Here is a 12,617-nt window from a genome sequence, read left to right on the forward strand (position 1 = left end):
AAACACCTTTGTAATTAACTCGAAAAATTTAGTCGTCCCAGTGGGATCCAAGGCGATGCAGTAGGATTTCGTTCCACCCTCGTGCCTGTCATTTTTTTTGTCCTTGTGAGAAGAATTAGACACGAAAGGTAGAAGGGAAAGGGAAAGATTTTGCCTCATGAATAATTGCTCAGATGCGGTGAGTGAGTGAATGAGAGAAAGCAGAGCGTCTGTATGACATACATGCGTTTTTGGATGTCGTGTACGTTTTGTACACTTGGTCCCCTTCTACCTTGGTCTTTTGAGGTGGATAACTTAGCCATTGTTTTACAAAATTCCTCTGCATAAAAATACAGAATGCGGCATACCAGTCCAAACACCCTTACTCAAGATGCTGGGCGTGAGTGGTGAAAATGTGTATGAAAGAGGTCGTGCTAATGGACGAACAGTGGCAATGCTACACCGAGCTGCACAACCGTGGATATATGGATGGTGTCAACGTCCCAAACGCGGCAGTGGGTCCTTGATCTTCGCAACTAATCCCAAGGCAAAAGCACACCAGTAGTTCCTGTGACCACTCAGCTAGTGTTTGATACACCTGCCTGCTCTTCCGTCCTTCTGTGGGACCGGAAAAAGAGGAGGATACCCTGTTTGATGTCATGTCAGACGAGAAGATTTCCTTACATTTTAAACCTACTTATTTTAAAGCATAAAAATCTGCCTCCAAAAGCTATAAATGCACTACGAATTGACTTGACTATTTAGGAGAAGAACAAATGTAGAAGGAAAAAGAGGCGGAGGAAAGGAGGGTGGAGGAGAGAGAGAAAGAGGTTAAACTAACCAAACAAATTTGCAACCGCATTTTTCTTTCGTGTCCACCTCAAAAGTGTCATAACCACGACCGCAACAAATTTTGCTGCAACTGTTCGGCGAATTGGGGATATCAACGTCGCACTGTCGTCCGACCACTCCGAAATGCCCTGAAAATTGGCAGGAGGAAAAAAACAAATTAAATTCAATTATCTTCCATTTCATTATCTTATTTTGGGGAAAAACTAGATGATTCTAACAGGAATGATATTTATGCAAAGTGGTCGATTTTTGAGTCATTTATATTCAAACCCTTTTAAAGTGTTTTCAGCCTGAATGAGGGCTCCGATTTGCTGATGAATGAAGAATAAAATGAGGGCAAATTAAAAAGTGTTTCAAGTTTATTAAAATTTTATTACTTATTCAACTAATATTACTGATAACTTAGTGTATTACTTAGACTGCTTGTTCAACTCATCGTTTCGGTTTAGAGGGCGCTTAAGGCTCCGCCTTTTTCCTTCATTTGGGCGCCATGGGATCCGGACCAAGCCAGGGGTCTTCTAGCCCTTCTAGACGTCAGCAATACACATTCTGGCCTAGTATTACTTCTTTCTACTTCAACAAGGACTCAGGGTGCCATCCTTTATCAAACGATTCTCCCTTTTCCCCTAATGCAGTTCCCAAACAGAACAAAACTTAAGACATATCGGAAATACGAGGAGAGATCAGCGACGGTGCAGTCAAATATCCTTTCAGTAGTACGCAAATTCGATGACCAGTACGGTTGATTCGTGCTATGCAACCTTTTGGTTGTTTGTTTAACTCTTCGTTTTGGTTACGCGGGCACTTCAGGCTCTGATTTTGTGCTTCCACTAGGCGGAATGACCTTTGGGTTTTACCAGTCAACACTCATATCTTCTGTACATCGGTAATGCATATTCTGTTTAAGTATTACATCTTCTTTCACCTTCAAAAAAGTCTTGGGGGGGCTATATGAAAATTGTGTATTTATAATTTCTATGTATACTGTAACTAGTTGGAACAGGTGGACAATTTGCAGTGTCTAGAAAAGGTGGATAACTTCTCCATCTTCCACGTGCGAATTGTGACACATGCTTTGAGGCTTGTTAAACCAAAGCTCATTTTAAAATACTTTTTTCTGTCCAGTAGTCAAAATTTCCTCCACTTGTTAGAAAAAACGGGATACAATGTTTTGTAACTTGTAGGAAATTATTGAAATAAGTGCAACCTTTGAACCGCATCCATTCCAAGACATAAATGTTTAGTTGGGTCTATCAGGGGTGGTGGCCTATAATCTCTTGTGCTCTCTACCACTCTATACTTGCTTCGGATCCTCTTGTTATGGAATGTCGGTTAAATAAGTTGGATAAACTCTTCACGAATTTAGTCTAGAAGGACACTAAAGCTGTGTTTGAAGGTGTTAAAACACCACATAGTGGTCTATTTCCTTTGTAAAGATTCTCAAGTTAATCCCGAGTGGCCATTGGTTAAGGCAACTGAAGAATAAATTGTAAAGAATTGTCAGTAGCTCTTGACATGAATGATGGACTACTCGGTTTGCATATGTGTCTGCTGGGAAAGTCGTCATGGTAGCTGAGTGGATGCCGCGTGAACTTTATTAGGAGTTGAGACAAAATTTTAAAGATGGTTAACTTTCCCTTCACATCCTTGCATTTATGGTAAGAATACATTCCGTGGAAGAGATACTCCCCTACCACCCCGTAGACATCTGAGGCTCTATGTTGTACCTACGAGATTATCATGCTCCCTTGACATTGACTAGATGACCATAGGGGAAGTTGAATAGGCATTGTGAAAAAAAAAACCGCGGAAAAGGGGTCTGGCTAGGACCAGGTATTTCTTAGAATGTTAGAGTCAAATAGTGTTGTAAAGAAATTACACATCGGCATTTGAGTTCTACCCCTACGCTTATGTCATGGAAGTCTGACAACGTCACTTGCACCACTAGTTTCCCATCTCTTTTTCCATGTTTCCACTGAAGTCACTTCCACGCTTATCTTTGTTTGTACTCTCTTTAGAGATAATGTGCATGCTTCATTAATGTCAGAGGGATGAGAGGTGCCTAATATGCTGACAGCTGACATGAGTTTAAATAAATAGACTGAATTCTAAACATGAAGCGCCGTAGAAAGGCTTCTGTTTAAAATTGACAGAAGTGTAACGCGCTGTACTCAAAATTTTATGGTTTTTGCCTCTTTATACCATTGGCTCAGGGAACATGAGAACAGAGAGCTAATTCTATCAAGGATTCAATTAAAATGGTTAATACCCTGATAAGATGCCTATTTGACAAGAGATTGACAAATGCAATGCCCACCCTATGGACTGCTGTTCAATTACATGAGATACTTCCCAAGTGGATATCTTCATGCCAATCTACTAACTTCAAGACTATGATTTCATTTAAAAATTATAGGGCAAGTAGTGGGGGACAGGTGAAGCATTAACCTCCGCTCAGACATTCTCAGACTCGCATGCTTTATAACGACTTAGTGGGTAACTAATGTGGCGCATAAAAAAAAGCAGACATTTAAAACAGGCTAAATCACTAACAGAGGGGACACTTTGCCCTGGGGTGGGGAGGGTGAGAAGAGAACCACTTATCCCCAGGCGCTAGTGCCATAAGCCTCTGCGGCTAGCGCGGCTCCGTCACGCAAGACGCCGAATCAAATTGGGAAATTTATTGCACTAGATGGACTGCAGAGGTCCCCTCACTCACTTTACTGCCCCCAATGCTAGTTACTTGGTGAAAGCCATGGTCTTTGATCTTGTTTGCTACCAGACAGGTACTATTGGGGAAATGTTAGCTCAATTTTTATGTCCAGATGACAGTCAGTGCGCTCTTTTGTGAACCATTCCATCTCTTCGCTCAGAAACCCAAAAAGACAAATAAAGAGCTTAAGGAGGAAACTGAATGAAGAATTTATTACTCTATCTGACCCGAATTTCTTCCGTGTTTATTAGAAGTGACGTATGGAAGAAGTTTAAGGGTTCTGCTGATGTACAGTCCTCACACAGCGTTCGTAGAGACGCTGGACAACAGTTGCTTTACCTATGTAGCATTAATGGAGTTTCTAGTCAGAGAAGGCGCGTAACCTGAGGATAGAACTCTATTTACCCTTTTCACAGAAATATTTTACTGCACAGGAGCGCAGTACCCAACATTCGACCCGCTTGATATGCACAAGAATGCCTCCCGAGTCTGTAAGGTGGATACCAAAACGGAAGAGATTGCCACTGACATTTTTGCAAACACCCTTCTGCTGTTAAGTAGCTAACTGTACTTGAAGTTATCTGTACAAGTAGGTGCCTGCTAGCTTTACGTCTTCGTGGCCCAGAAACTTCATTATTCACCACCCGCATGATCCACAACCGTTGCCCAGCATCTTGAAGCACGCTTTGTATATTGGTCAATAGCAAGTCTCAGATTGTGTAAAAGTAAGTGAGATTTGGCAAAACAATTGGAAGCTTTACAGTTTACTTAAAGACCAATTTCCTTACCAATTCTATGGTCCGCTTTGCAGTAATCTGGCGAGTAATCCAGGTAAACCAACTTATCCTTTTGACGTTTGATCCACTTCTCACCAAACTGCGTTTCCCGTCGCCTTCGCTGCCAAGCCAATGGATTTCCACCATTACTACCGACAAACCAACTAGTGCTGCGTTTCATGAGGTGCCCGGCAGGCAATGGCATTCCCCCAAAGTAGAGGGGATCGGCAAGTCGACGCAACTGCCGAGTGGCAGCATCAAAAGACACTTGAAGAGCATTGGAGTAGGCCTTCTTCAACAGGTCACCAACACCTCGAAATGCACCGACACGCTGCCAACAGGTCCGCAGTGTACAGGCCCCACTGACGCCATGACATTTGCATTTTTTCTCTCGGCTTTGCCAGATGAACTGCAGTGGAAGTGAGTGGAGAAGTGTCAGGAGGGTTTTAAAAGGTCTTATCAATGTACTTAGACTTATTCCACCTATATTCCCAAATTAACAGCATGCGACTGTATCATTGTTAAAGTGGGATCCCCAATTTGTAACAACAGGGGAATAATGGTTCTTTAAGATTTCTTGATACACCTTAACAGACTTATTGCTGCAGCTCGGGGCAATAGGAAGGGGGAACTAAACCGGAGAATGCATTTTTTGATAAAATTTCCAAACAAAACCAGAGCTAGTTGTAATGTCCTGATTGCTTGCTGAGCACTTTGTTTTAGTTATATGGACGCTTAAGGCTTTTCTACTGTCCTTTTGCTCGGAACCATGGCCTTTAAGCCATATTAGTAGCATGCGGCCCTTCTGTACGTCGACAATTCATATTCTGTCCTAGCACTATGCCTTCGTTCGACTGCAGGAAAGACTCAGGCCACTGTAATAAATCTTTTTGACAAAATCAAAAAGGACTTGAATTAGCCTTTCCTCAAAATATGTAAAGTTATTAGATGGACAAGAACCATGGAGATTGGTATAACTTCAGGCACAACTACTTGTTTGTTTAGGAGTAGTTTAGACTTACCCAAATCGCTTTGTTGAGCCATTCGTAAAATTTGCACTTCACTAACAGATTATGACATGAGTAAGGATATTGTGTTTTGACAAGATTCATAAGGGGTGACTAAAACACTTATCAGCACAACAATAGCTAAAAAGGGCACCTAGTTTTGATTTCTGAAATACCACAATCCATCGCTGCAAAAATTGCGCACATCTCATTTATGCGAGACTAAGGAACAAACAAATGTAGCAAGTGATTCAGAAAGTTGGTATAATTTTTGTATGGCTGACCTTAACGACTTATTGTGACTCTCAAATAGCAAGCATCTTTTATAGGCATGCATTGTAAGGCATGAGTCGATCAGGCCGCCGGTACCGGTCTCCTCCATTGCGCTTTCTATTACTGCCCCATTTTTAACTGGACATAAAATGTTAGTTAAACCTGCTCTGATTCAAATCTAACTGCTTTGTGATGTCAAAAAGAGCTTCAAAGTCATTAAAATCGCCTTATGAAATGGTAGACCAATGTCCAACCCGGGAACAACCTAATAAGTTGCATACCATTAAAATACCTGGAATTTGACATGAAGCATTAGTTTCCACCCTTGTAAACTGGTAAAGCATGATAGGGGTTTGACAAATGCTTGAGGAAAAATAAAACAGTGAGAGAAACGGAGGCGGCTGGGACCGCGTCTGTTATCTAGCTTCCAGGAAGCACTGCTTTTGTTTTGTCGAAAAAGGAATTTTAAAATTGCCCCAATGGCAATTTCAACGAAGGCGATGGTGTAAAAAGCGTCCTAGAGCTAATTAATTTTCATCACCGAAAATAAATAACCATATTTTAAAATTATTTATGCAAATTCGTGTTAGTCTTTGGTCTATTTAATGATCTCATGCAGATAAGTGGCTATTATTTAGTTTCTGCGCAGCTACCCATCCAACTAGGTAACCAACTCCGCCAACCGACCAGCTAGCCAAGCAGCAGTCAATTTGAGTGGTTCGGCGGACGTCCCTCGTAGCCCCGTCCTCCCCCCGCTTTAATGAAACTCCCATAAGAGAAGACCCCTTTTTGAACAAAATCCTCCCTTGCATGATTCATGCGGACTCTCCACCCCAATTTTTTTAACCAAGACAACAATTTAAATTAGTTGTGCGTTGTTCAGGTGGCGTTTTTCGCGAAGAATTTACAGTCTGCCCTCAATGAAAGGCAAAATAAAAGTCCGCAGACGCTGATCAATTTAAATTCTGACCTTACTTAAATTGTAACTTTATTTTGAATGGATCATTAAAAAAAAACAGTTTAACTCTTCAATGGTGAATTTTATGGCGAAAAGTGGTATGCTAAGGCCTTAAATTTTTTTTTTTGCTGTTTATTAGCGTTACATATACGTGACAGTGTTTTGAAGAGATTTGTGGTAACTGTGATTGTGCCAAATTATGTTACAAGCAGAGTGGTCAAAGAAATAATGTTTTAAAGATAAAATGTTCCTGAGCTAATTACAACCCCATTTCTGAGTCTTTTGGCATATGAGAGCAATAAAACGTCTGGGCTAGGGTAATGAACTTGCCAGCCATGATGCATATCTTGTTGATAAAATTCACGACCTTATTTTCAGGAATTAAACATAGTACCCGCTGCACTACTTTGATCTTTTTTACTTCTGTTTCGCATACACAGGCACTTAGGGTGCCGCCTTTGTGCTTCCGCTCGGCGTCATGACATCCAGGTAATGCCAGTAGTCCACCAGTTCTGCTCCACGGCAGCAATGCATATTCTGCTTTGGTATCATGACTGCCTTCGTCTTCAAGAATTACTCTGGAAGCTACTTTAATGGCAAAGGAGGGCAAACCCGATCATAGAGGACAATTACCCATATTTCTACTACTAAAATGACGGATGGGCGTACCCGCAATGACCCCTAGCAAAAGGGTTGAAAATGTCGTCCACCTTCGATAGTCACCCTATTTTGGCGTTCAGCAGGAATGCTATTAACAGCTGAGGTGACACTAGACATGAACCATCTAGAAAGGTTTGTTGCAGAGCTGTCCGCGATACCTGCATGAAGACGTCAAATAAGTGAACATGAGATATCTCCTATCCCATCTCTCTACTAGCTGGATTGGACGCAAATGGATTGGGGTGGGTAGCACTAAAGAGGAAAGTGGCAAGGAGGACTTAGTGCAAAATTGCATCCTTACAAAACTTTTAAAGCCCCGTACTTTATTGAACGTCTTTGTCTTTAGGTCAGTGTTCCCTACTACTAGTGGTGTACTTACGAGATGACCAGCACACTCTTCCTTCCCCTAATGCAGTTTCCAAGCAGGACGACATGCCAGATACAGTAGAACTAGCAAGAGATCAGTGACACTGCAGCCAGATACCTCCTCAGTTGCAAACATGTTCGATGATTGGCGCTGCTGCACAGCGCCGCCTACGTCGTGATGGCCGACGCGGGAGGTTGATCAAGAGAAGCGCTGTAGAAGACGCCCCACAGGTGAGGCGGCGGAAGGATCATACTACTTTTCTCTTTTGTTTAATTTTCTCTCTTAGGGCTCCGCCGTTGTACCTGTGCTAGGAGGCATGGCCTCCGGGCCGTGTCAGTAACCCCTCAGTCCTTTTCGACGCAGGCACTGCATATTGTGCCTGAGTATTCTCTTATTTCGTCTTCAAGGAAGTCTAGAAGCACTACAGTAGGATGATCCTGATCTGTCGTTAACTGCATTTTCCAGTCTTCTGCCACGTGAGAGTCATAAAACGGCTGAACTTCGGTGATGGACTTGTTGGGCTTGATGTATATCTTGATGTCAAAATTTGTTGCCTCATTTTTAGTAATTAGGCTTATGTTAGCAATTAACTAAGCATTTTTAATTTAAGACTGTTTTTTATTCCCTAACTTCTAGACTAATTTCCGTCATCATCCATTGACTAGATCCTAATTAGACGAGAAGTCCTTCTTCCCCAAAAACTGCTTCAAACTTATTAGATTTTAGTTTCACTTATTACCAAATACGTCCAAGCAAAATCAAATTTTACCCACGGAGCAATGATAGAGATCACTGCCAAAGTTAGACACAAAAATTTGCCAAAGATTTTCATTAAAATGGCAAAAACTGCAGTTTTCTACTTGTTTTTAACTTGCGCCTTTAAAGGACATCCATAAAACGCGTACAAAACTCCTCCAGCAGTGGTCATTGCATGTAAACTCGTAAAAAACGCCAGCCAACTAACTCGAGGAGTCTTGAGTGCCAGCCACAAAAATTAATTACCCGTCGCCTTAAGTGGGAAAAGGTGGAAGGGGAGTGAGGTGGGGTGAAGGAGGGAGGGGTGGGTCTGCACTGGGGCAGCATCAGCTACAAGGACCTCAGACTGTCAAAGGTGTCGTATTTCTTCAAGAGATGCGGTTCGGTTGCAAAGGCGAGAGATTAAAGTGACTCCCTTTTTACTAATGTGCCGAAAAGATGATTCCTTGAGCACGAAAGGCGCATTAAACTCGACCGCTGCTCAGTCCAGTTAAGGCGACGTAAAGCCTATTTGGCCAAGTCAAAAATGAATGCTACATTCCGATTTATTTGCTTAATTAAAACATTCCTAAGGCTATCATCAGTCTTGTAAAGTATTTATACTTATTTCATGAAGGGAAATGAGAGTCAGAATTGCATTAGCAAGACCAAGGTCGCAACTTCGGTCTAATAGAGATAACGGTACTCATTAGACTGCAGTACATATTTCCAGACGAAAAAATGAAGTGAATGGTTGGTATTTTGATTGCCTGTTCAGCTCCTCAGACCAGTTTAGCCGGCATTCAAGGCGCCGCCTTTGTATTTTGGTTAGAAATAATGGCCTCCCTATCATGCCAGTAGCCCTTAACCCCGTCTGTACTTCTGCAATGCATATTTGGCCCTAGTATTGTGTCTCCTTTCGACTCGGATGGTTACAGGACTAACTACAATCCTTTGTAGGTTAGAGGGGGAAACGTCGTAAGTTACTGCTTAAGGCAAAATCTTCTTTGAAGTGGTCACAAGTATGCGTGCCCGATATTGGGGGAAAACGGGCGTTGCCCGGCATAGAAAGAGGGAGGATTTTCCCGTGGAACTTGGGTATTGAGAAAACTGAAATATATTTACTGTTACAAAAGGTACCAACCTTAGTGAATTCTAAATGTCTAAAGTGAAAAATTTAGGCTTGGTTTTGAATCAAATAGGCCCGCACAAGATCCACTTGGTCTAGCAAAAAGATTGCGATATAAGAGAAGGAAATCAAAAGACGTATGCAATGATTAAAAGAAGACTGGTCATTTTATAGACAGGAGATTAAAGATGAGTGCATTTGGCAAGGTTCCACATGTTAGGGCATGTCATTGTCTAGAGAGGTGTCAAGACCCACGGGAACTTTTTCAGCAAATGAATAGTTTCATGGGAATAAGTGAGTCACATGTGATACTAAACTTCTTTAATCTACTTCGTGACCATGTGCAATTAAAAGAAAATTCTTTTTAATTCTTTTCCGTGATACTAACCTTTAAAAAACTTTTCTGCTTCGTGTATTTTGCCTTAGAAAGTTGCTATACTTAAGATTTATGAGTAGTGCTAACAAATAGCTAGTCTGCCTTCTTTCCATAGGAATGTAAAACCACATTTCTACAGTACGCTTTGTTATGAGTACAGCCACACACCTACCTTCTCTTTGTTAATACCTAATGGGCTCATGCTCCAGTTAACTAATATTATGCAAATATTTTTGAATGCTGCTCTTTATCAAAGCAATTTGTGCCGCTCAATTATGAGGATATTCAGCGTCCAGATGAATACCAGTGAGTACCCCTGTAGACAAAAAAGAAACATAAACTACCTGACCTTTTGCACACCCTAGCTTTAATGAGCATTCTGATTGCAGATCAGAAATATAAGCCACCCAGTTTCCACAACTTTTAAAACGTAAGCTGACCACTCTTAAAAAGGTTACTTACTCTTCTGCCGACCTTTTGATTGTGGACATCTATCAGACACCGCGCCATAACATCATCGTCACTCCCTCTTTTTTCACGTGTGTCACTTTTCTTGCCACCTAATGCGTGGATACGAAGGCGACGGCGACTATCTGCGTCCTTGGCGGACGTTATGCGAGGCTCCTGAAGGAGTCGCACGAGACGCATACCAAATCGAATTGGATCGCTACAGCCACCCCATGTGAAGGCGCCTTCCGAGTCCGCCGCCTTTAAACCGCCACGTCGGGAGATGTCGCAGTCGCAGGTGCTGATACGACCGCGACTACAGGCTCGCGTCACCGCTTGAACTGCACCGGCAGCCCACGCTGCCGTCACGAACGCGGTTTCGCGGGTGCCTTCATGAAAATAAATCTCATGTTAAGTTACCGTCACTTGCTTGGTCTTGGTTGTTTAGTAAATAAACTCTACTGATGTAACATAAGTAGACAGTTGAAAAATGCGCGCATTACCTCGTCATCGTGTTTCCTTGTACATAAGGAAGATATCTTTAATCGAAACCGTTTAATTAAACCACACATATCGGTCCCAGCCTTTGATAACTACTCAAAGCATCATCATTTTGGCTTCACTGTAAATTATAGACTCCTGTATAACCACAATGATTTAGTTGTTTGGCTAACTCAGCGTTTGATTACGCGGGCAAACACGTCGCCACACGTTGCATTTTTGCTGGGCGACATGGCCTCTGGGTAATGCTTGTAGCCTCTCAATCCCTCTGTAAGTCAGTACTTTACTATTCCATACTATTATGACTTCCTACGACATCCGGTAAAACTAAAAAATGCTGCATAATTATAATAAGCATCCAATAAACGTGAGGAAATTAAATGGGAATTTAGAATTTAGTCTATAAATGTACAAACATTTACAAACTTAGGAACCCCTCTGTGGAAATTTCGTGGGCTTTGTACGGGATGAAAAAGTCTTGTCACGCAGGCTAATGGCATATTCACATACGTGCAAGCGCAATTTGTGCCAGTACTACTGTCCATTTAAACACCAAAATTGTGGGAACAGTAACACATCTTCGGATATCACAGGCGCCTGGATGAGCACATTGGACATAAAGATTGAATTTAAGTAAATTATCAGAGCAAAACTCAAAAAATTTCAAGTTCGCCCCAAAGTCGTCCCAAGGTAAAAATAAGGTAATTAAATTCACTTCCTTGTTGGAGGCCTCCAACGTTTAAGTGTGTCTTGAATTAGCAGAATTAATACCATAAAATGACTTTCAAAAATTCCTTGGAATTGGAATAGGCAAGACTTATTTGAATTTAGAGATTAATTTTTAAAACCAAATGCCTAACTAAATTGTTCCAAAATCATATTGCAATTTCCGGCAATATTCTTTTGGAGTGTTGTTTAAAAGTGCAAATTACAGTAAATAATGATATTTTCCCCGTGGCAACAACCTTGACCAATTTTTAATCGATGCCACTTTTTAAACATTCGGAGATAAAATACTCTGCCTACGATTTTATTTCAAAAGTGCGATAATTTCTTTGGTCGAGACACGTGAAATTAGGGATGGAGGCGGAAATGTATCGCATCGGCGGGAGAGAGCAAACTTGCGCTGCAGATGCAAACCACTTTGCTACAAATGTAGTCTGATGTCTCTGCAAATTAAGACACGGCACAGTTGTTGATGAAACTAAGATTAAAAAAGTTACGTTAGACCATGTTTGTGAGTATCACTGAGTTCTCATAGCCATTCATTTTTAGCAATGCTTGCATTGTGGAATAGATAAGATGTGAGGGATTATGTAACGCACATTTGTTTGAATACCCTTGTCTTGGTTACCAAGGGGCAGATTAGACACGTCTCGTTACTGAGCAGTTGTCATTTCTTCTCATTTAGGAGAGAGACCTTATTCTTCCACACAAAATTTGGATTATTTGTAAACCCTAACCTTATGCGGTGCAAGACTTCTTACTCTAAGCAGTTTTCTCCGGAAAAGGATTCGAAAATGGGAATAGTAAGGTAAAGTACTAAAAATATCACATTTACAAGCATTGTTGTTTGATGTCGACAAAATAAATTAATAAGTCATTTTAAAAACAATTTATTGACTCTATACTACTTAAATGTGATAAGTAAACGAATTTAAAGGTAGTATTTGTAGCAATATAGAGCACATTTCCTGTTTGGAGGAAGAAAATTGATTATCTCGAAAGCGACTCAAGGTAAAAAGCGATCTTAGGAAGTAAAGTCCTGTGATCGGTTTCCTTGCTACAAATTTGAAGAAAGACAATGTGTAACTTTGCATTGAATTATTGTAAATAATCCAAGA

The 12,617-nt window shown here is 41.2% G+C and overlaps 1 protein-coding gene across 1 annotated transcript; it reads right to left on the reverse strand. All coding sequences in view use genetic code 11, as the record gives it.

Moving 5' to 3' along the window:
- Positions 1-3,815: 3,815 nt before the first annotated feature.
- On the reverse strand, positions 3,816-10,990 carry EGR_03800 (hypothetical protein; the record flags this gene model as incomplete). Its single annotated transcript, XM_024493049.1, has 4 exons — positions 3,816-3,883; positions 4,333-4,729; positions 10,288-10,661; positions 10,972-10,990. 4 exons carry the CDS (start codon positions 10,988-10,990, stop codon positions 3,816-3,818), a joined length of 858 nt encoding a protein of 285 aa, XP_024352510.1.
- Between the last annotated feature and the right edge of the window lie 1,627 nt (positions 10,991-12,617).

This window comes from Echinococcus granulosus (genome assembly GCF_000524195.1).
Source record: "Echinococcus granulosus chromosome Unknown EG_S00021, whole genome shotgun sequence".
Classification (NCBI taxonomy): domain Eukaryota; kingdom Metazoa; phylum Platyhelminthes; class Cestoda; order Cyclophyllidea; family Taeniidae; genus Echinococcus; species Echinococcus granulosus.